Source organism: Arctopsyche grandis, chromosome 10 (genome assembly GCF_051622035.1).
Source record: "Arctopsyche grandis isolate Sample6627 chromosome 10, ASM5162203v2, whole genome shotgun sequence".
NCBI lineage: Eukaryota > Metazoa > Arthropoda > Insecta > Trichoptera > Hydropsychidae > Arctopsyche > Arctopsyche grandis.
The window spans coordinates 21,309,445-21,335,225 of record NC_135364.1 but is presented as its reverse complement, the minus strand read 5'-3'; the positions used below and the strand labels follow the sequence as shown (position 1 = coordinate 21,335,225).

The 25,781-nt window shown below is 36.7% G+C and overlaps 1 protein-coding gene and 1 non-coding gene across 2 annotated transcripts in view; one reads left to right on the top strand and one right to left on the bottom strand.

The window, feature by feature from the left end:
• ptc (protein patched) overlaps positions 1-22,362 on the bottom strand; it is a 56,610-nt gene extending 34,248 nt beyond the window's left edge. The window contains exon 1 of the mRNA XM_077439088.1: positions 22,018-22,362. Within this exon, the coding sequence (XP_077295214.1) occupies positions 22,018-22,191 (174 nt within the window). The 5' untranslated portion in view covers positions 22,192-22,362. The remainder of the gene's footprint in view (positions 1-22,017) is intronic.
• Positions 22,363-25,417: 3,055 nt separating this feature from the next.
• TRNAK-CUU (transfer RNA lysine (anticodon CUU)) lies at positions 25,418-25,490 on the top strand. The gene has a single exon. It is a non-coding gene; the product is annotated as a tRNA-Lys (tRNA).
• Positions 25,491-25,781: the final 291 nt, after the last annotated feature.

The following is a 25,781-nucleotide window of genomic DNA, read 5'->3' as shown; positions in this document are numbered from 1 at the left end:
CAAAAACCCGTAAAAGGATTGAAATATCCTGCCCGTGTAAGGACAAGGAGGATCGCCCTCCTATTACGAAGTGGCGTTATGATTTACGCGAAGGATGTGATGCGATTATCCGACCAATTAAGGAAGAGACCACCTACCGCAGAGATCGCCAATAAAACCCAGGTGAATTTACGACGTTATGCCATATCGCCGAATGACCGGACTGCCAACGGCCAGATAGATAGATAGATAGATATTGTAGATAGATAGCGTGCTCGAAATTGGATCGAAATTCATTAATGGACTGGATCGAGATAAAAGCGAAAGTAGGCCGCGCCAACTGTGAATCGTTTGTCTGATGAATTGATTGAATCTGTGTTTATAAATAAAACATCGACTTGCAAGGATATCGCGTGTGGAAGATGCTAGCGAGCGTCCGATGTATCCTTCCGGTGTAGGTTTATCTAAAAGGATTACGGTTTTTGAATGTTAAAATGGTTTTTGAGCATCAAAAGTACATATTATACAAGCGATTGCTGGAATAATTAATGCACGACTTCTTATAGAGATTTACATATAATGAAATATTACTATTGAGCTATGCGTTAGAAGCAGTTTTAGGTCATTATGACGAAGTGTAAGAAACATTAGAATAAACACTTCATTCGTATAGATGCTAATTTTAGCCGACTTTGAATACCCTAGGTCAAAATAATGCACCGCTAACTGAAATTTAAAAAGGTTCAAATGAAAAAAAAACTTTCCAAATAAAAATGTCACCCTAATAAGATATGCATAATGACGGAATTAATCATCGTTCCCGGTTAGTTTTCCTAGATTCAGTTGCACACATTTCATATATTTGGTGTGTAATAATCATGATTCCAATTTCAACTTCAATATATAATAATGAACCGAAGGTTGATAAAAGAAATGCTAGAACGGTATACCCGATAGAATGGTATATACCAGTAAGAATTTAAAAAGGTTAAAGAAAGATGAAATTAGGAAAATGTCCGGAGTGAGATGGATAAGGGTTGCGCAAAACAGACGAGTCCATGCCTTCAGCCAACAATGGATGGTAAATGGCTGTAAGTGATGACGATGATATAGGTTTTATCAGATCATCATCAAATTTTCAATGTTGCACACATTTTAGATATTTGGTGTGTAATAATTAGTCCAATTTCACCTTAAATGTATAAGAATGACGAAAGACGAATGAAGAAAGACGAAAGATGGACAAAAGAAGAGCTAGAATGGTATCCAACAAAATGTAAAAAGGTTAAAGGAAGATGGGTGGACGAAATTAGGAAAATTTGTAAGGTGAGATGGATGAGAATTGCACAACACAGAAGAGTGGATGCCTTCGTTCAACAATGGATGGTGAAGGGCTGTAAATGATGATGACGATATAGGTTTTATCAGATCATCATCAAATTTTCAATGTTGAAGTTTTCCAGTAAGTACAAGCCCAAATGCAATACGCTTTATTTACTGACTGTTGTCATCTCATATTATATTTTCCATAGTCTGTTTCTAATGTCATCACGACGTTTGTACCGATTTATGTATATATTGACTCGTCTATTGCAATTCTAATAAATAATAAGCTAGTTTTGCATACGATGTTGTAACTTAAATCGTGCATTGAAAAATAGTTAAATAATGTTAGTTATATCGACTAATAAACTATTAATAATCAATTTAAACGAAAAATCTGAAACTACAATAGCTTCTGTCAAACGCTAATTATAAACTTAAATAGTACTTAATGAGATTGGCACTGCGAAAGTAAATTCAAATGGCGATTCAAATGCATAACCTAATCGGCCATGACGAGTTTTAAATTTTGCAATTTCAATAATCCTCGATGAAATTGAAAGCGTTCATCTGCAGCTGTCCACCGCAGTTCTGTTTTGAATTAGATAACAAAAATGGATTCGAAACGGCACAACGACCGATCGACTTTGCTTGATGATGGCCATTTATTTTTGCTCGGGTGACCATAATTCATTACGGCCGCTGATGTATGCGGACCGGCACAGATAGAATCGTAAGAAATTTATCATCCAACTCGCCCGCACGAGATCCAGTTATAACTTCCATTCAGTATACGTCAAAATGTCGATCGATCAACACAAACACAATAAACAAAACAAACTGTACCTTTAGACGCATTACGAAAATAAATTGTCGCTATTACAAATACGATTTTTATCCGAAAGATAACTAAAGACTAAAATATAGACAAAATTAAACATATAGACAGACAGTAACGAATCAAAAACCCACCAAATAAAAATCCCAAGTCGTAAAAGCCGTAGTTTTTCATAGCTTTTATTCGGCTCACGTACGATACATTCGCGACTGTTGAATATTAATAAGAATTTCGGTAAAAGTGGCATAAATACTTTTCAATAACAGGTTTTTTATTGCTTTTGAAAAAAATGCAAAGTCCGTTTTAAGTGAAGTCATCAGATACGCTATGTTATGTTAATCAATTTACGATACGGCCTTGACAGGTCGTAAAGAGTCATTTGAGAAAAGTGAGTACTGAACATAACAAGTTGTGTAAAATTTTACATCCTAATAGGGAAAAACTGGAAACTTTCCCGTCTACAACCTGCAGCATGTATAAATAAATAAAGCATTAGACCAACTAACGGTCATACGAGATAAATGATACAATTAATTAATTAACCTTTCAATTGCCACGAACACTGACCCAACAATTTCAAATACCATGCACATACCATTCTTACAAAAAGATTCAACACTCAATTTTAAACTAGAACGCTTATTATTCAGCGTTATACCAAGTTGCCACGATTCAAGTGCACTTAGACCGAGTTAGATAATTTGGTCATTCGGGCGTTACTTTTAACGTGGCAACGTCCGAGTAACGCCATATTAGATGACTCGGTTTCGAGTGTAGTAATATAAACATAGCATCGCCAACCAGACACTCCAGATTGAAGCTTTACTTGGGGAAAACAGGCTTATTTCATTTCATGTCGAAAATCAGAGTACGTACTTAATGATGCTTTATGCATAATAATATTAAGTGCATATGAGATGAGAGTGAATGAGAATGGAAAAACTTTTACTACCGATCAAATTTTTAACCTGTGAGTTGCAAAGGGGTGGTAGAAAGCCACGTTTGGATAGCTAGATGTCATCGCTTCGGTCTGACACAATATTCCGATGTAATTTTTAATGAGTTGATTTAACTCCTCTAGCTTCAAGTCGAAAAAAATATTAGCTTACTTCGATATTAGCTAACCCCCCCTATATGTCGGTAAAATATTAAAGCGAACTAAATAATGGAAGTGGTTCGAAATCAGATCACGAATTTTTGATGGGCAGGAATGTCACTGAAATAACAGTGTGAAACTAATAAAAAAAGCGCACTAATTAGTATAACACGACATTGATATCAGATTTTTCCGTCAACCGATATTTTACTGTACATTTCTGAGATGGTAACACCGGATAATCACTCTGCACTTAAGAAGTACCATGTGGGATACCAGCTGATATGGAGTGATTCAATTATTTCCGTCACCCAATTTAGTAATCTAGTGACGTTTTTTCATAAAAATATTTGTTTTAAACATTTCAGTGAGGATGAAGTCAGTTAGTAACTCTAAATTGAAGTTTTGACGGGTGAAGTGGAATACGCAAGATGGGGGTTGGTGGCGTATTACTTTCGTCGCCAGATTTTGTACTGCATTTTAAATTCGCAACAAAAATTAAGGTAATAAAAAACAATATATTGATAAGGTGAGAGAAATTTAAATATCTGATATTCAAAGCTAAGACGCGTGCGCTATTTGGTATTCTTCAGTATGCCTAGCGGTCGTTGGCGGAATCGTTTCATTGGTAGGGTAAACAGTCATAAATCGAGTTTGTTTGCGGCCAATTTGTAAAACAAACTTACTGAGAGACAGAAATGGACTGCAGGGAAGCGATAAACAGACTGCATTCCATTCGTGCCGGAGCACGAGCGCGAGCGCGAACATCTTTGGCGCCAGCACGAACAGCAAAAAGCGGGCAGTCGTCATTCCGGTGACACTGAAAGAATGTCGCTAACAAGACAAGCTTTGACCGGACAACTTCCCGTTGAAAACGAAAACGCTTCCTGGTCGTAAAATTCAGGTCGACCTTAAACCAGACCCTGAAATGCTGTGGAAACTATTCCACTATAAAACCAAGTTATGGTCGGCCATAGCCCGATGTGATTGTAATATAATGAGAGAGAAACTGAATTGAAAATTTATATTTTGAAGAAGCGCCATCAATCACACCGCGTCGAATCATTCAATGGTCATGATTTATTCGAACGTTAAAATTGGTTTTCATTTTTTTATATCGTGTATTGCAAAAGCGTTCAAGTACTCAGAAGAAGAACGTTCGCGTTGGATAAATGAGATTTGACAAAATGAGACCTTCTAATTTGATTAAGAACCAAAAAGATGATGGCCTTAATAATTGCTGTGTAAATTTACCTTTCTTAAATTTACTTTTACTTACTTTCTGGTAATGTAAGAAAAAAAAGAACATGAGCTCTCAATAGGGTGTCTAATGGACAGACACAAAGTGAGTACATGGCACGTGTTTTTTTTATTTTTAAGATAGTTTCGTACATGTAAAAAAACGTTAGCACGATCTATGGCAATCCAGGCCTAAACTCACCCCCTGGAGTTTTTTCGGTGATATTTTATCCTTGTATTGACGGTGATAGATAAAGGTGATTCTCACATTTAAAGGCATGTAGAAGAAACTTGTCGAAATAATAATATCGTACGAAGTCACAATGACATGAGGATACGCCCATCATAGCTAGTCTACCTAGACAAGCCGTGCCGTACGATTAAGTATGCCTACGCCCTAAGAGAATCCCAGAGGTTTCAGAAATGACACAAACAAAGCAATTTAAAACCTACATAGTTTAGAAATAATACATCGCCAATTTTTGAAGCAGTGACTTAAAAGTTTTGAAATTTGAGTAATCTTGAACTTTCTGATCATATGTGACTGTGGTCCTTAATTAATGCGGGTAGGCATTTAATAATATGGTTCAATGTCTTTCGTACTAGGACTATGACTCAATTTCAATCGAATAAAATTCTCTGTATACAAAATGGTCCTGAAGCATCTGAAGTGATTTTTGTGTGACTTCAGGAAGATGAGCATCAAAAGGCTGACGCATTTGCATCCATTCCGATATGGATTCTAATAAAACCCTGTATGATCACTAGTATTAGTCTAAAAACTGGAGTGTCCGTAATAGTTGTCATCTAAAAATGGATCGATGCTTTTAAGCGACACTCTTACCACTCTCCTTTACACTATAGATAAAAAAAAACAACAAACTATACATGCATATAAAAGGCATGTTTCCACCACAGAAGCATAAGCAAGCTCAGCTTTCCAACACGTCGTAGTACAACGTCTAAACACGGCCAATAATAATTCAATCCCTTTCAACACGAAGGGGAATAAACCAGCCGCCTAAACAAAATCTTATTATAGAACTCTCCCCTCGAGGAATTCGGGTAGATTTCAACAAATTAACAGGGTGCGTCTGCTTCGAAATCTACGACCTACCGTTCAAATTTCAACAGTTCTAAATCCAGCACTCTCAATGAAAGTTAGCTCTTAACCGCGTCGCGTCAAAGCAACAATGCATTCCAATGGACCAATAAATTAGCAACGTCCTCCCATAGAGATCAGAGGTCTAGAGCATTGATGGTCATTTAAATTTGGACCACACACGACAACCACGAGAGTTGCTTATTTTATATCGATCCAGACGAAAATACAAAAGCGCAGGCTTCAGAAAGTGCATTGGAAATTTCTAGGAACTCTCTGAGGGATTTTGCTTCGACAGTATGTCTCGGGAGCCCACGTGTGCACGTCTCATCTGTACGGATACCAGATTCGTGGTACGTGGGATTAAGAAAAGGGTCCGGTTACAGTTCGAGAACAACACCATATGCCACATCCACACAATCTTCAGAACCAAAATGAAAATGTATGGCGTGACAGTAAATTATCATAGCTAAAGTCCTTTGACTAAAAAAAAAAAGCATTTTTAATTTCAGCTATCATAAATCCTATTCTAATCTGACGTGCGGCGTGTTTATCTCGTGACAGTGAACCCCTTCTCTTTTCAAAGGATGAATACATAATTTGTTATCGTGGTATTAGAAATCAAAACAATGTATTTTTTTTTGGTTATGGTATGAGCTTTATCGTATATGTATGATAAGGTTAACAGGATTATAAAGTTTGATGCTGTTAAGCCAAAAAATAGAAGTTGGCATCGGAATTTTCTTTCGTCTCAATTTCGGCGACCCAATAAATCTTTGAATCTGAATTCGAACCCGAAGTTTCGATTCATAAATTTGTTATTCGTTCCGTTGGGGCATTGTGCAGAGCCTTGAATAATGTTCTTGACATTTGCAAACAATACGTTCGTAACGTATCAACAACATACCCACCCAGGAGAAAGTTGCCCAGATTTCAAACACACATGCACACATACAAAAAGGACAATAATTCCTATGCTAAATCATAAATCATAATAATAAAAACATTCGGGTTAACAGAAGGCCGACATTTAGCCAAGACAGCGGCACAACGTAACGTTTACAGTTGGATGCAATATTTTAGCGTATCCCTACTGACAGCACCACAGTCGAACGAATCGTGATCCACTGCAGATTATGAAGACATCAAGAACGTTGCTCTTTGAGGAAAACACCGACAGCCATATTATACGTACTCGATATGTATGTAACATTAAACGGGACCGACTATATTTTGGACAACGATCATTGTAGACCGCCACCGCTTGGTTCGGTTAGATCGAATTCAATGATGAAGCACATCTCCTTAAATGGTCAACCGTTTTTGATTGAATAGAAACGAGAGTGGAAGTGTGTGGTTGTAGTGGTAGTGCATAGAATAAAACCACACACACATCGGTGGTGAAGATCAAAGCGTGGATAAAGATTTCAATCGCGGCAGCCGAAAACCTGGGAGGTCCGAAGCGAAGCAAAAAACAAAAAAAAATAAGACAAAACATCGATTGCTGGAAGCCAATTTCTCGCCAATAACAACAATGAAATCGTAGACGACGCGAGAAGAAGTTATAACGTAGTGTGATGGCAGATGGTCAAGTTCTGGGACTGTTGATATTCGATAGGGTCTCTCTCCGTATGAGTAATAGGCGAGTTGGGTCAATGCGTGCATTTATTTGTCGTCATCTTGTGTCGGTCATATATTTTTAATTTGGTCCATTGCATCGTTGGCCATATGGTAAGATGACCGTGCGGTGACGGCATATGGTGGTTGTTGATGACATGGCGCCATAAGGGATGATTGGTGTTGAGTAATATTGTCATAAAACACGCCATTTTTTTTACATATTTTTGTTTTTTTTTTAATCTCATGAATGTGAATATAATAATAATTTTTTACATATTTATAGTTTTTTATTTTTATTTTAATGAATTTGCGTTTTATCAATCTTTATCATGTGATATTTGACGACCATGTTTTGTAAACGCTGTTGAAGATAAGACAATGATGGGATAACTTTGGAACATTTGTAGGATATTTGAAGAAATGTAGCCCAAGAGTGAGTCCTCCACAGGGGTATTTATTATGAGCCGTAAATGTTTGTTTTTGATAGTTGCAACTACGACAAGGAATTATGAGAGCAGATGAAACATTATGTTTGCGACCATCGAAAACATCTTGTTTTCCGACTAGATGTAGAATCGTATGATGCACCTTTAACCATGAAGTAATATTTTAATAACGCATAATCCAACCCTGATTCTACATATAAAAGGTTTAGCTATGGAGTTTGAGGCTGTAGTGTCACAAGACATGTTTCACATCATAAAATAGCTCATTTGACAGTTCCATCAGTACGATCAGGAGATGAGTCTTGCACTATAACTACAAAGACACAAACACGCTGAATCGTACGGCATGCACGTGTTCATGTTTTCCAACTGCGAAGGGCATTTCTTCGTGTCATTGTTAATTCGTACGATCTTATTTCGAACAGTTTCTCCCACCTTTCTTCAAATATGAGAATCACCGTTATCGATGAGTTTTGAGAAGATCGCGACGGCAAAGACCAAGGGCGAAAACACACTGAATCGTACGCCAGGCACTTCCAGCTGGGAAGCGTATTTCTTCAGGGCATTCTTAATTCGTCCGATATTATTATTTCGACAAGTGTCTCCTACATTTCTTCAAATATGAGAATCAACGTTATCGATCACTTTCAAACATACATCTATGTCAATACAAGGATAAAATATCACCGAAAACGGTCCAGGGGATGGTTTTCGGATTGGGTGCCATAGGGAAGGTTATGCATGCTAGCGTCTTTTTCATATGTGCAAAACTAACTAAAATAAGCACGTACCACGTGCCTTTGTGTTTGCACCCTAAGCAGGCTAGATTTTTTTTTGCTTGTGCAAAATTATCTTTAAAAAACGTGTCATGTACGATTCTGTGTGTCTGCACCTTTAGTCTGATGAAAATCGTGCAAAACAGCTTAGCATTCAGATATCTAAAACTCAATGCGTATTGCCAGATATAGCAAAGGTCAATAATGTAAAGTATAAATTTGAATCTTTATTATAATGCGTAATATAAACCCGAGGCGTGGAATGCAACTAATGCATCTCTTCATTAACCGGTGCACTTCCGCGCATATCCGATTACGGACAAGTCACGCGTCAACTCCAAACAACCACGAAACGGTTTTGGACCTTGAAAAAAAAAATTTAAAATAAACCACTCTTAAAATTTTCCCCTTTAAAAGTTTACTTAAGTGTGAAATTGCAGTATCGCAATCAACGCCAGAGGGGCTTCATGCGGTAAAAACATTTTTGTGACCTTGCATTTTTATATACAATACAAATATGGTAGATCTAACCGATTACAGGTCAATTGGGGTCCTCTTACAAGTTTCATTCATGCACCTCTACCTAAAAAAAATTACGTCGAGTCGATACGAATTTCAGTAACCGAAGTTTTTTAAGTTTCAGTTCGATAGGACTAACGTTGTTCAAAAAATCCGCAAAATACACAGACACACACACACATTTTTTCTAGATCATGAAAACGTGATCAGTAATCGATTCTGATTTCGAATCAGTAAAAATCTCGAGTTCGAATTTTCGCATGATCACAAAATTTCTTCTATTGTTACTACGTACATAGATAAAGTAAAAATCGCTTTTTTTTTTTTTTGTTCGACTTGTATTATTTTCTGAAGTACATAATAAATTATTTACGCCAGAAAATGGAGGGTATCTAAATTTCATCAATCTTTGGGCCCATTTTTAAAATAAAATATGGAAAAATACATGGATTGGTGCAGAATTAATCTTACAAAGAAGAAAATGAATACCAAAACAGCAAAAAAACATCACTCTGGCGAGAAACAGGTGAAATTAAAGCCATCAACGGTGATAATTATCCCTTTTTTTGTTCTGTCCGTCGCACACGCGGACCACGATGATTGACGAGAAACTCGGAAAGGGGTCGTCATGCAGCTTCCGAGTTTCATGCGCCTTTTTAATTGGCCACAATAAAGTCATTAACTCCGAAATAGGACCCCATAAATTGCAGGGACGTCCGTCTGTTGTGGCGTGCGTAAGTACGTGTGCACTTCGGTGGTAATTTAAACGATGCATTTTGCAAGACACGTGAATGACGACGATGCACCTGCTACGATATACTGCAGTTCAAACCGTTCCGAGCTGTGAGTGCATGTTGGCATTCATTTTAGTTTGGTTGCTAATTGACAATTTGCTGGTTTTACAGCTTTCAGTATTTATACGTATGTACGAATGAGTACCGACTTCAAGTGTTCAAGTTCTAGTAACCAAGTGGTAGAAGATCATCATTATAATTTTCAACATGCTTTCATTCTAGATTGTACATTTGATTACACACTTCTGATATACCTATGTATATTGGGTATATTTTAATATATACCAGGAAGACCTAACAGGTAACCTTAATGCGCCTTCCTAGTCAGAAAAATTGTACATTTGATACAAGTATTATAGTATTATACAAAGTAAATACATATCAATTAACATCCACAAAGACATTTATGGTAAAATTTGTAAATTTGCAGCATTTTATACAATTCAGCGAAATTTTAGATTGTTGAAAACTTTGCGAGATTTGCGAGAAAATATGTAAGGTTGCCAATTTGTTGGAACCGCTTCAATAAAAATTAGATAAATTGGCAAACTCTGATAGTACACGATCGACCTGGGGTTTCAAGTCTAAGTTCTGGCCAGCAGAAACCAGTGGGATTTGAACATTGCACGTCAACAGCACTGTACGTAAAAAAGTACTTATATTCACACGATACAGTAGCGAATGGTTTAGGCTTGTTTTTGACAAATGCAAGACAACATCGGCAAGACGATACGGCGCAATGTTGCTTGCGTCGTAATCGTTGAGTCGTATACGAAAATATTCATATGCGTATGACAGCACTTTCGTCAGTACGGGTGCACTCACCAATATGACGTCATGCGTGAATATTTCTACAGTGGCCAAGGAAAACTGGCTTGATACATTTCGGTTACATGTACCTACTGCTGTATAGTATGAATATATCGTTTTAAGAAACATGTGGAATGTCTATAAGTATATAGAATGTACTAAATATTTATCGTACTGTTGTTTGAGTGCAGTTGTCGGTCTGTGCTGTGCTATCTTTGAAACTATCTTCGATGTCATTCAAGTCCTTGGTCCGTTTGATCTTTTAGCAATATGTCCTCACCATTTCCAAAAAATGAAGGGAAAAGTTCATTTCATATTCTCACATCTGAGGGTTGTAACATTTAACGTTTCTCTACTAGAGTTAAACTGGCCGCGTGTGGAACAGGTTTTAGTCTACGTTTATACGAAAAGAAGAGTCGTTGACCCATATTTATGAATTAACTTAGATTTGCCTTTAGTCAGAATTCTTTTCTAGATTCATCCTATCTACCATTCAAATATTGGATGGATATGCATAGCTCAAATTACTACAGGAAAAATATTACTTACGTAAAACATCAGATATCGTATTATATTTCAAATATTTATATTCAATCATAAGTATGCAAATGTTTGATGTTCCTCCTTTACATATAATATATGTATATTCTTCTGATGATCAAAGTATGCGAAAAATAAACTTTATAAAGAGTTACCCTCTTCCCATAATGTCTTATTTTATACACAATGAGTCGTTAAAATATTTCAGAGGAGATCTTTTGAAGACTCGAATACACCCACACACACGCGCGTGGATACAAAACATCATTAAAAACGAATTAAGACACACACAAAGCGTCGTCGCACCTGGAAAACGTACCAAAAAGTACATCCTTTTTCATGTTTTATTTTTACCGCGAAAAAAAGTCTTCCTTTGACTAATAACGGCCAAAATTAATAATATACATTAGCATACAAACGACAAAGAACAAATCAATAAAACGGTACGATTATTGCGGTCATTAAACGACACGCTTGTAAATTTAATTATGTAAAAAACTAAACAATTGCTTGAAAACTGTAGTCAACACATTTTATGTATTTAATTTAAATTGTCATTTTATTTCATTACTTATTTTCAAAACTCCTATCTATATATAGATATGTTTGAAGATGTATGTATTTTCAATACCTGGACATAATGGAGTGACTCGTTTTTGATGACATCCTATCATGTCGCGTAGCTTCAATGTGCATAAAATTTCATAGTGAAACACGACTAATGCACTCGGTCCGAGTTCGGTAATCGTGTCAACCTGGTATTAGTGTCGAATAGTCAAAACTAATAACACGATGCACACTGGGCAATTGCTATAAGGCGCATACACACTGAATCGAACGGCACGGGCGCGTTCTTGGTCTTCTGTGATGAAGAATCCGCAGGGGTTTTTTCCCTTCAAGTTTTCCTACAAGGATTTTAGGTCCGGGTGCCACAGCATAGATTATGCGAGCTAGCGTTTTTTTACATGTATAAAACTATCTAAGTGCCGTGTACCTCTGTGTGTCTGCTCCCTTGTATCCCTCGTTCCGTGTTGCTCTTTTGATATATGTATATACGGCCCATTGGAAACTAGCCTCGCCCTGAAAGGATACTGCCCCAGTCAAAATTCGATATTTAAATATATTTCCGCTCACGTAACACGAAAAACGAATTTCATAGTGTATCATTCCAATTTTTAGCATTGCATCGTGATATTTAAGATTCTCATTAGAAATCAATTTCTCTAAGATTAGATTAAAAAACATATTCGAGGACAAATTTACAGAATCTCCAATTAAAACATCGCTACTTGTGTAGTGTCACGTCGTATCGCGCCGTGCTAATATGCATACAATCAGAAACAAATCAACCGCAATATTGTTAACTACCAGTCGATTATAAACACATTCAAATGGCCAAATCGAAATTTAAGATTGATGAATTTATATACACAGCAGACAAAACATTTGATGAAAAATACCGCAATAAATTCATACAAGAATTTAACAACCTTGTTAAAATGTTGACGGAAAGTATGCAGGTGAATCGTTTATTTTTTCATTCAAATAAAAAAATCGAAAAGGTGCCTTTTATAAATCAGTCCCAGGATAACAGGGTTTATTACGAGTCTCGACGAAAGGAGCAGGTGCATCGTATTTTGCATGGTATAGAAAATTATGAAATCACATTAAAACATATACTAACACAATTTCGTCGGCCAGACAGGTATCCTTTTTGAATTTTGCACCTGTAAAATACACGCAAAAACTAAAATCGACATATAAATCATACAACGTATAATTTTTTTTTTTTTAGTTAATTTTACTCTTGTACAATATTTGATGTCTTCATTATTATTCGGTACAACTTATCTCTAGTAATCCATCAACCGGTAATAGTATGCTATTTGGCGACCTCTCGCAATAACGCTAATGTTCTCCGGCTTCTAAGGCTTTTTATCTATAATAGTCGTGAGTCATAATAATAAGAGCGTGTTTCATCAAAGGGGAACACATAATAGTTGTGTACCGTAAAAACTACACACGAAAAAAAAACAAGATATGTACACATAGCATTAAAAACTCGACATAATAAAGACATCGTACACACGGTATGTGTGTGTGTGCTTTGTGTATACATGTATATGAACAGTTTGAGAAGCCCAGGCGCTTACACGTATTTATGTGGACCGCCAAAGTAGAGATAATAACGCGTATAAATATATATACGGGACTGAATCAATTGGTACGGCGATCCGACAGAGAAGATAATGAGCGCTCCATAACTTTTGCGACTTCGTTGAATAAATTACGTTTATTTATATGTTTTTTACTTGTAATTTATTTTTTTATTGTAAACGAAAAAGCACACTGTATCATACGTGCGTACGTTGAGGATGAAAGATTGGACTGAAACAAATAAGGAGCTTCGATTGCTTCTGTGAGTCTCAAGTACACACTTAATGTCTAAAAGTGTAAATAAATAAAGAGGAAGACATACATAAACGATTTTCAAATAACATTGAATTTGGAATTTCATACACAATTAGGACTAAACTATCTTGAGATCAGTTCCCATTGGAGTCCCAGCTTTTCTAAGAATTAGCTCATTTACATATTTCTCTCAACATATAGATTACCTAAACACAATCTGTTTTAGGTCGTCGACTTTAGAGAGTCTTTAATTAATATTATGTATTAGATGTATTATGAGCATTTATAATAATTGTAAATAAGTTTTTGAGCTATTTTTCCTATTATGCTGTACATTAACATTAGAATAATATAATACTATGATTACTAACAAAATTAAATTGTAAAATAGAAAATTATCAGTAGATCAGTAGCTATTAAAATACATATAAGATGTATTGTGCACATAATTTAGTAATAATAAAAAGCATATAAAAATCAACAAAAATATCCGTTCGAATGAGCTTTTTTGAACAGGTAATAGTAATATAAATACGGGTTCAATCCTCCAAAAACATATGTAGTAAGTGGGTCTACCTCACGGCACCGAAAGTCAAAAGAACGAAAAAGCAAATATCGGAAGGCAAAGATCGAAAAATCTTAAGTCGAAAGATCAAAAAAAAGGGTGCATGGTAAACGGTACTATGTATATAAAATATATATGAGTGACATGCGGGGAAATTATCTCTCTTTTTGTCATACAGCCTTGTTTAATGTGCGCGCGTAGGATACGGAAGGAAAAGCCTATTCCTGCTGTATCCTGCTCGCGCAAATTAAGTGAGGATGTACGACGGGGGGAGAGAGTTTTACCGCACGCCACTGATATATATACTAACCGTTTTTCATATATATGCATGGTAAACGAGCATTTTCGATTTTTCGACAAACGAACGTTCGGTGGGGTGACGGTCATCCGTAGTAAGTATACACAGAAAAACATCAGAACACCCCAATTCAAATCCATCAACGCAAACAAGACAAGAATGTCAAAAATTTTGAACAGACATCATCAAAAAATCCATAAACTTTTAAGGATTGACACGTACGTACGTCTTTGCGGTACATATGTGCCGGATTGGAACCGCTAAGTCATCAGGTCAGCAACCGCTCGGGATCCCGCACACGGAGAAGAGCCGCACACAAAAACGAAAACGCGAGCCATTCACGGCGCCATTATCATTATTGGCGGAACCCGACCTCTACCTACCCGATCACGGAGGGTCACCGTGCGATCTCCGACACAATGTGGGACCCTACTCACCCGGACCACAATGCCACATTCGAAAACCGAGATAACTTCATCGACGGCATTCTTCGTCCGACGCGCGATCCCCGGCTCGCGATTGTCGTACGATGTGGAAATTTACGTATGGTCACCGCAAGTCTCGTTTTCGTTTTCTTGCGTACGCACGCGTTCTTCTCCTCTTCTCGGGTCTGAAGAGACCTCTGAACCTATGCCGTGGGTGCGAGCGGGATGCACGCATACGTGAGATTGAGACGCGAACACCTCGGAAGAGGCTACTCAGCGCGCGCGTATGATGATGTCTCAATTGTTTTTTGTGGGGATCGAAAACTGTTGGGCTTCGAATTATATTGTTATAAAATAAGATGTGAACAATCCGGTCCTCATTATAGACATTCAATCAGGGCTGTGGAGTCATTGAAAAAACACAAAACTACGATTTAATAATGTAAAAATTATGATTTTCTCTCGATCGAACAATGTTCGAATATGTCTAAAGTAAAAATACATTAATGAGCTGATATAAATCATAAACATTTAATTTAAAAATATTATAATAATATATGTATATGTATGTGGTAAACGGGTTACATCCCAAACGTGAATCGCTACCAGGATAACCGCCGCTACGAAAATATCTCGCGCGATACTCCAATCACACGAAAATTGGTCGCACAGGAAAATTGCGTGTTCAGAAAACTGCCCAGCAAATGCTTTTTTATACGAGATTTGGGCAGTTTTCTGTACGACAAATGTGACGAATTTTCGTGCGACAGGAGAGCCGCGCGAGCGATTTTCGTAGCAGCGGTTATCCTTGTGAGATTCATATTTGGGATGTAATCACCGAAACATGTATGTACATGATACTAATAAAAATATATGCATTTTCCAAATACTAGGCCTTTCCTCAATTTCATCTAAACACGAGATAAAGACAAAGATAGAAATACTGTCTGAAATCAGCGTACATTAGGTATTGGTATGGACGAAAACACACTGAGTGGTGCGTGTTTTTGTGAAACATGCGAAAAAAACGCAGCACCCCTGACTATATACATGGTACACAGTCCCAAAAATACCCCCTAGAGTGTTTTCGGTGATATTTTATCCTTGCTTGACAGTGATCGATAACGGTGAATCCCATATTTGAAAAAATGTAGGAGAAACTTGTCGGTTGCTTATGGATATGCATACACGTGCGACCTACCAAACATATGCATTCTGCACGTGCAACTATGTACACCCGAATTCGGATTGGGGAAAATTCACTGTTTACCAAAGACGTGACGTCCCATACCACTCAGTGTTTTCACCCTTAGTCACTCTTAGTTAGTAATTCAATATTCGTTTACAAAAAAATGCGATTTAAGCGTGAAATCAGATTCGGACTTCTGAATAAGGATGTGGGTATCGGAATTATGATTCCGATTCCCACATCCTTGCATTCATATGATGTAATATATGTATTTATGTATTCTTAGGAAAGGCGGTATACCCGTTTTTGTCTGAGTTGCCTATGAGCGACATAGACGGTATTTAACTTGTACATTATTATTAATTTTGAAATCATATTCAAAAAGTGTTCAATATGGTTTTTGCCAATCTGATGAGGAACCGTTTCAACAATGAAATCAGATAAATTGGCAAACTCTGGTGGGAAACGATCGACTTGGAGTCACAAATATCCAAGTCTGACCAGCAGCATTGAAGATAATACTCGGAATAAATTCATTTCAATCGAGGTCAACTCTCGGGATCGAACCAGGCAATCTCTCGGTGGTTAGAATTAATGCAGTCACCAAGCTATGCTTCTGGCTCTACGGATGAGATTAATGTAAAAACATATTGCTTTGAATTTGTATACTTAAACATAACTATATTGATACTTCGTATGTTAACATTGGGACTGAGGTACATACTGTGTCTTTCACACATATGTAATTTTGAGAAAGCCAATGAATGGGTAATTTAAACATAATGTAAAAAGGGTCATTGTATAAATGTCGTAATTTATTGCCGAAATTCACATCAAACACAATTTGCAAACAACCCAAAATTAATCACGAGCAAAACTGTTTATGACTACATCTTCATCATAATTGAACGAAATTTTGCCCAATGGACTTACTAATTTTGATTCACATTTTCACATGTATGTATTATATTTACATATATTTTAGTACATTTATATTGTTCCAAGATTCACAGTTTCTAATGTCAAAAAGTTACTCATATCATCATCTACAGTCGCTCACCATCCACTGCTGGTCATCCAGCAGTGGATGGTGAGCCTCTTCAATACATTTCCACTCTGTTTTGCGCAACTCTCATCCATCTGACCTAACAATTTTCCTAATTTCGCCTAACCATTTTCCCTTCAGTCTTCCTTTTACCATTTTGCATTCTCTCGGGTACCATCCTAGCACTTATTTTTTCCACCTTTCGACCATTCTTCTAGTCGCGTGGCCATTGCCATTTCAATCTCTTTACTCTATCTACTATGTCCACCACCCTTATCATACTTCTCACCCACATATTCCGTTTCCTGTCTTTCCTCGTTATGTCAAGCACACAACGTTCCATACTTATTTCAGTGCATTGGACTTTGTGCAGCATTTTGGCGTTCAATGTCCAAGTGTCACATCCATATGTACTTCTTTGTTTTGAAGCAATTTTGGATGGGTGATAAGCAATAATCTTCTCCCAAACTAGCGTTATAATACACAGAACAGAAATTGAACTGATTATTACATGCGATAAATCGATTCACATTTAATAAATGAAATATGGGTAAGATATTTCAATCAAATCATACTACTACATAGTAAGTAGAGCAATGAACGCGAAACTAATTCAAAATTACGGTACAGATTTTCATGTTGCAAAATCAACTTTTTACTACTTTCCCCACGAATGAAAAAACAACTTGTTTGAACGCATTTTCGATAAGATAAAATATATTATACAGAAAAAACCTCGACTTCCTTCCAAATGAGATATGAATGATACCACAGCATTTTACCTACATGGATGTTTTTGCGTCACAAAACCGCAATTATTCACGGCAAAGTCGCCGGCGTTGAAATGCGAACGTAACTTCCATTGAAAATTACCGCAATTCTGCGACGACAGTGATGTACTTATTTTTTCTTGAAAAACAAAAAAAAAATTAAGTAAAAAGAAAACGAAAAACATCGAACGGAGACGCAATTCTGCACTTGTGTCAGTCGGACTTTTTCATCACGTTTACGAGTACGAAACAAGTCGCGCGACACGCCATTCGTCTAGAAATTGAAGTATCAATCGATTCAATGATAACGTATCATCATTGAATAAGAAGAGGTCACTAAAAAAGGATCAACGATGCAAACGGGTACCTGTTTATTCATCGACCTGCAGTTGATCGACGTTCGATTAATGGACATTTTTTACACGGCGTGTTAAGTTAGGTTAGTTTTAACATAATATTTCTCAATAAATCAGGACAGACAAAATAAAACAGCTTTGCAAACCGATAACTAAAAAAGTGCAAGAATGAAAGTTGCCATAAATCATCCTTCCCCCTGGCAATATGCTACACCACCCATAAGTAGAAGCAATGGATATGCCCAATTCCGGCCAGAATTTATTAGTTTTTTTAGCACTACTTTAATTTTCATCTGACATACATACTTTGTTAAAGAAAATTGAATACACGTCATTCTATAAATCTAATTATGTTAGACATGTAGAAATTAGTCTATCGTGGCGAGTTTATCAACTTATCTGTTGACAAAAAAAGACGCAGACACATAGAGGTACGTGTTTCTTTTTTATAGATATGTAGTTTTGCACTTAAAAAAACGCTAACACGCCTGATCTAAGCTATAGCAACCAGGCCAAATACCAATCACCCCCTGAGGTGTATTCGGCGATATTTTATCCTTGTATTGACATAGGTTTGACAGTGATTGATAACGGTGATTCCCATATTTGAAGAAATGTAGGAGGTCGTATCCTCATGTAATCGTTAATTCGTACGACTTAACGATTAATTCGTACGAATTAACGATTAAGTCGTACGTTAATTCGTACGAATTAACGACTACATGAGGATACGACCATCACAGCTAGAGTCTACATAAGCAAGCCGTGCCGTGCCGTACGGTTCAGGGTGTCTGCGCCCTAAGACGTTCTCAGAAGTTAACAACTTAAGAATTTCAAGCCTAGTTTAGAAACAGTACATTATCATTTTTTTTAAGCGTTGACTTAAAAACGTTCGAGTAATCTTGAACTTTCTCATCATATGTGATTATTGTCCTTATTAAGTAATGAGATCGTACGAATTAATAATGACCACGAGCAGGTGGATAGCGTACGATTCATTGTTTGCAGCCATTTATTTCTCCACAACATACAACCGGCTGGTTAATCTTATTTTTGTTCGTGAATGTCTTGCAATGACCCAAAACATTAGTAAATAATGAGAAGTCAACCCTACTAATATCGCGCTGGATCAGTATATGTGAACCCAAAATATACTGAATAAGAACCCAAGCTTCGTCACACCACCAAATCGTTTTCAAGCTAAGAAGAGGTAAATAAAAACAATAAAAAAGGGAGCCGAAGAGGTGTTTCTGTAACGACTCCAAAAGCCTTGATTTTTCATAAACGATAAAGTTTAATCAAAATAGAGTAAGGTGACCATTCGTACTGATTTTACCAAGGCAGTGCTGGTTTTTTGGGTATATGTCCTGGTAAATCATGAGATAAAACCAGTACACTTTTAAGATGGATAAAATATACAAATTCTTCGGCGAAAATGATGTCTTCTACAAAAATATTGACATATTAGCATATATATATAATAATATTATATATCTATGCATATTAGTCAAATGTTGTTTCCATTTGTCAGGAACAAATGCACCAACCGAAGGATTTTTTTTTTATTTTGATGAACAATATACCTAAAAAGGTTTGCTAATCACTAGAGGTAGGATAGCCAAGGTGCCGCTCACTGTTCCATTGTTGTAAATCTTTTGTAAAAAAGGTTCGGTAAACCTTTAACAATGCATTTACAACATTTGAACAATACGCGGCACCTTCTGGGTCCGGGCTGAGTGATTACTGAGTAATCACTCAGTAGTATGATTTTAACCAGTCTTGTGTAGGATTTTATAAGAGCATTCAAGAAAATGTATTCATTTTTTTTTTCATAAATGTGCGTCCATGATTCTTTAATCTTCATCTTAAATAATTGAAGTATTTAGAAAAAAATTCCTGGTTTTGAATTCGAAATTAAATTGAAATTAATTATAATTAAAATAGAGTTACTCAGAAATGAAGTCGAGAGATTTGTCTCTCTAGCATAGTAGCTAGAGACAAGATGGCACATACATATATGGGTTCCACGACAGAGAAATGTTATAATAATATAAGTGGCTTTAGGCGTTATATTGTTGTCAAGTGACGATTGTCCACAGACAATCCTAAATAATTTTAGCATCAGATTTGATGCTTTTTGCTCGACAAGATTTCTCTGGACAAGAGCAACGAGCAAGTGCATTGTTAAAAATTGCACGATGCATTCAAAAACACAATAAACAACATGGGATACATTTTTATAAGTAAATTGATCATTTAAGTAACATATTATTCAATTAATAACATCGTATATGAAAGTTTTCATGAATGTGTCTTGGCGACAGCTAGCATACGCATACAATATTGCGTAGTTATGGAAGCGGTACGCGTGTATTGAAACAAGAAATGTATTCCAAAGGGCGCTTCTATTATTATAACTTTATAACAGCTCACATACAAAATTTGAACTGGCGAGTATATACGATGAAATGTTGCGCATCCCTGGACCCACAAGAATGAGATGTCTCAATCTCAGTGTAGGGCCGAGGCCGCCGTTTGTTGGCCGGCGGGCATTTCCCTCCGTTAGGTACGACTGAGGTAGGTACCTAGGTAGGTGGGCAGGCGGTAGGTAAGTGGGCACAAACATCGGATCGATGTTTGTGAATGTGGATAATATGTATATATATATATATATGTATAATACGTATGTGTGTGTGTGTGTGTGTGAGATGAGTCTTTTCGCCGAACCCGAATCCCTATTATAGTGTGCATTATTATATCACAGGTAAAAAGCTACCGTACCATCGCTTCGTTCATATAACGAGTCTATTATGCTCCACGCCGGAATGTGTCGATGTACCAAAGTGGACGGATAATGTCTCTATCAGTTGCATAGGCGCACATTTTCGTCGAGAATTCAATGAATCAAAAACATTTATATGTAGATTTTGTTTCGATCATATGAACCATTTACCTATTTGTCATTTGTATGTATATACAAATTTTGATTAATAAAGTGGTAATTTGAATAATTGAACACTTTACAAGCCTCGATACATATACTAATGATTTGAATTGAATATATAGGTGAAGAGTATAGTATCAAATTTTTTTAATATTTGAATTCATTTGTTACTAAATATGATGTATATATTTGTTTTGTACTGCAAGTTATTTTCATTTATTTTGAATGCTCGAATTCATATGGAGAAACAAATGAATGGGAATATCGATAAAATTGAATTTATCGTTACGAAGCGTGTGCCATTTAAACACATACAAAACATCGAAACGTAAACAGATATTTAATGAGTAGTTTCAATGAAATTTAAACGCTAATTCGTGTCATAATTATTATGAAAACAACTCGCAGCGGCGTAGACACAGATAATTCACACTTTCATTGAGTAAATATTGTCCTAGTACATAACGCAATTCATTGATACGAAACCTATTGTATTCACTCGTAAAATTGCACTAGGAAATGTTGCGAAAGGGAAACATTTAAATGTAAACAATAATTCATCGAAAGCGTTGCGTCGAATAAAATGTGGCTGGGCGAGCGCACAGTTGGTAAACATGGACGCATTGGTTTGACAGCGACAACATAACCTCAAAACGCATCTCACTCTAAGTACGCGAATTTGGCACGGAAAGCTCGATTTTGACAGAACAAACGACCGCGTATACAATGGGAAGGCACTGGAGGGTATGATTCGGACATTTGAGTCGTTATATAGGCATCTGACAGGCGAACTGGAGCGGGGGTTATTCGGGGATACAGAGACGAATGTTTGTTTTGTTGACGTCGATAAGGGCGGTCGCGGGGTTACCGACGTTTGGCGCGGAACGAGCGAGTTGTCAGTGACAGCGACAGTGACTTTGACTTTGACTACCTTGTCGAGCTGTCGCAGGGCGAGGGCGGCGTCTATCCAGCTGGTCCTGACGAGGATCTCGGGGGGCGGCTGGGGGCGAGCGGGGGTGTGCGGGGTCCGGGGGTTGTGGGTGTGTGTGGGGGTGGGGGGGGGCTTGTCGCGCGCCGTTGGCCCCCTTTGCGCGCTCGCCAGCATGCCGCCGGCGGCGCGCCCTCACGCACTCGCACTACTCGGCGCCATCGCTCACTCTCACACACTTGTCGCGTTCGCGGTTGCGTTCGCGTTCGCGCACTAAAACACTCCACTGCCGACGCGCACGCTAATGTCACCCTGACATGCGCACCGCACGAAAGCCGCGCGCGGACTGCCCCTGTTGCGGCCGCGCCACATGTGCTCCCCTCCCCTCCCCTCCTCTCCCCTCCCTTCTCCTACTCCAGCACTCGTGTTTCCTTCGAGACGGAGACGAACTTTGCCGAGCGCGCCCGAAGCTTTCCATCGGAGCCGTTCCGAAAACATCCATTGCAGGGATTCTCAATAAAACTTTTTTCGCTTTATCCATGTACGCACTGACGATACATGAAGTTTTGTGCTAGACATATGTACTCATATATTAGTAAATCATTTATTCTAGTGAAACAAATTGTTTGATTATTTGCACACATACAGTTCGATAACAGAAATCTGGAAAAATGTTTAAATTTACATAGTCGAAATTGATAATGACTTAGCCAAGGAAGTAATCATCACAAACAAAATTTTAGATCGGTTTTTGAGTTCTTTTTCTTATTATGCTGTATGCACTAACATTAAAATAATAAGACAATACTATAAATACTAACAGCAAAAATTATCTGTAAAATAGAGAATTATCACTGGATCGTTAGCTATTAGAATGAACCTAAGATGTATTATGAACATCATTTATGAACAATAAAAAAGCATTTCAATATCAAAATCAAATCACAAACATATCTAAGTAAAATAGTCGACCTCTAGAAATATGGTGATCTATAAGCAAAGCATACCAGTCGCTAATTCGGTCACTCGAAAATTACTCGTAACGTTTCAACGTGCAAGTGACTTCCGAGTGACCAAATTAAAAATAAAATATTACAAAAGAAATAAGTTAATTAGGAAATATATATTACATAAGAATAATGAAATAACTAAGATGTTATTGAATCATGTCAATGTGAAACAATATGACAAAAAACATTAAGTTAAATATATAAACATAAAAATAGTAAGAAACATAATAGAACAAGTGGAAATTAACAACATTCAACATGAAAAAAATAGGTGCTGTAATGAAGTAAGCTCGTTTAAAAAAAAAGCACGTTTAAGATGTCATACACATTATGATGTAAGTTAGATATTTTTACATCTAATTTTTCTTTTTTTTCGAATTTACATGTCTATGGATTTTGCATGTTCTGATGGAGGCCAATATTTCCATAAAATCTTAAAATGGATAATGGTTACTTATTTTATTAGTTATTATATTCCACCACATAGACTCGAAAAAATAGCTTTCTATGTGATGACGATTTTTTTTACACCGTTTCGAAGATCCGCATTGTCTGATAGTAGATGTGTCAACGGAATTGTACCTATAGTTCACTTTAAATTAACATCCACTCACCCACAAAAAATACTGAAAGGTTCCCGTTTGAGTAATCCAAATACGCAATCGTACATATGATGGTTTGAATTGATGGTTTTTTAAAACGAATGTCTCAAAAATGTTCAAAATTTGTGCCAATTTAAGACGATTTTTAATTTGAATGTTCTTTTTTGTAATATCTAATATACAAAAGATGAACCAGTAGATTTGTCTTTTGAAATATAGTTGATTTTGGTTGGACAGGGCTGGTCCACCGCGGCGCGAGACGGACCGCCGGACCACACACGCAGCTTGCCGGCTGCCAAGTCACTACGTTGCAGAAGTTGCCAACCTTTCTCCAATTACACAATCCACATATGCAAGAGGCTCATTCATGATCGCATCACAGTTGACCGTATACCCGTATGCATCGCTTTAATGTGCCCGTTAATGTTTACCTCAAAATGTCACAATGTATACGAAACGAGCGCAAAATGTAATAAACAACAACAACTCTCATTTCGGACTTCTTTTGCTGTTGTAAAAAACAATTCGTCTTTCCGAGAATTGCGAATGCCATCAGAGTCGTAAAAACAGTAAACATCGTAAGTATTCGCTCGATGCCAGAAATCTTTTCACTGTGACAGATATATCGTCAGTATTGAAAATAAATTACGTTGAAACTTTTCTGGTTAATTTACAAAAAAATGACTTATCACTGCGAAAAATGCTAGAATTTTGTTGGAAATTTGTTTGTTTGTATCGTTTTTACCACCATTGACCGGACATGGTGAAACACCGCACAGTTGTAAAGATTGATAGAGGCTGTCACTTTACTTCGGACGTAAATTATTCCGTTTGTGAATGAAGGAGAATAAATTTGTGTGTGAATTAAGGAGAAATTGATAACGAGGAATTGAATGAAGTCATCAGCGAAAGAAATGAATGCGACAAAGGAAACGGGTACGTCATGAGTCATGACGTTTAAACACTCAACGCTACGTCAAATTATTTTGTAAAGCTAGTCATTGTGAATATAAATTTTCTACTCACGTAAGATACTTATCTCCAAATAATTGCTATTTGTTTGAAATAATAACTCTTCGATCTGTAAGCAGAATTCCAAAATGTCAAATATAAACAATGCAGCCATTTGTATTCGTATCGTTCGAACAATACAATCATTTGTTTATATAAATCCGTCTTCGAAGTTAACAATGAGCTATAACGACTTAATTTCATTGCAATGTCAAAGTTAACGCTTTTCTTATGAATTATACAAGAATCGTACGATATTGCTAAATAATAGCACTAATTTATATCTCTATTGTTATACATTTTTCGCCAATCATATTGGCCGCATTTAGAACTTGTTGGCACCAGTGGCGAAGAGTAATCTCCAAGTCAGTCAAAGTGTCCAGTCGGATTTCGTAAGCTTTGCATCATGATAATGCGAAAAAATGCTTTGCCATGACATTTTTTGGACGAAGATTGATAACCGTTTCTTTGAGAACCATTGTTCCCAACAGTATCTTCATCGGACGAATCCCCACGAAGAGTTTTCGGACGTTGAAGAATCGATAGAAGTATTTTGATAACGACCGAATTGATGGGTTATTAATTGTGGATCGCTGGACAAGTATAAATGCTCCAGGAAAATAGTCGTCAAAGAAACGGATAATCATTTGTAAAAATTTTTTTTTTTTTTGTGAAGTTTGAGTATCATACACATTTAAAATTTTTAGTTATAAAATAATTTCTATCATAGAAATAGTGTAGTACATTTTATAATAGCTAAATTGAAAGCTCTCGACAACAGCCCGGCTAGCTCAGTCGGTAGAGCATGAGACTCTTAATCTCAGGGTCGTGGGTTCGAGCCCCACGTTGGGCGAAAATCTCTTTTTACCTTTTTAAACATTTTTTAATTATAAAACTCCTTTTTATGACTTATTCCAATTAATACTTATATAAATTAACTTTAAAAACAAACACACTGGCTTAAAATAAATAAAAAATAGTATTATGAAATGAAATTCAAAATTAGCCGGTACGTAAGCATCGTAATGACTAATGAACTAACATTCGTATACATATATCCAAGCTAACATATATTCACAACCGGATTATTTCAAGCTTTTTTTTCAATGTAATGTTTTGTATTTTTAGCATAGTTTTATAAAAG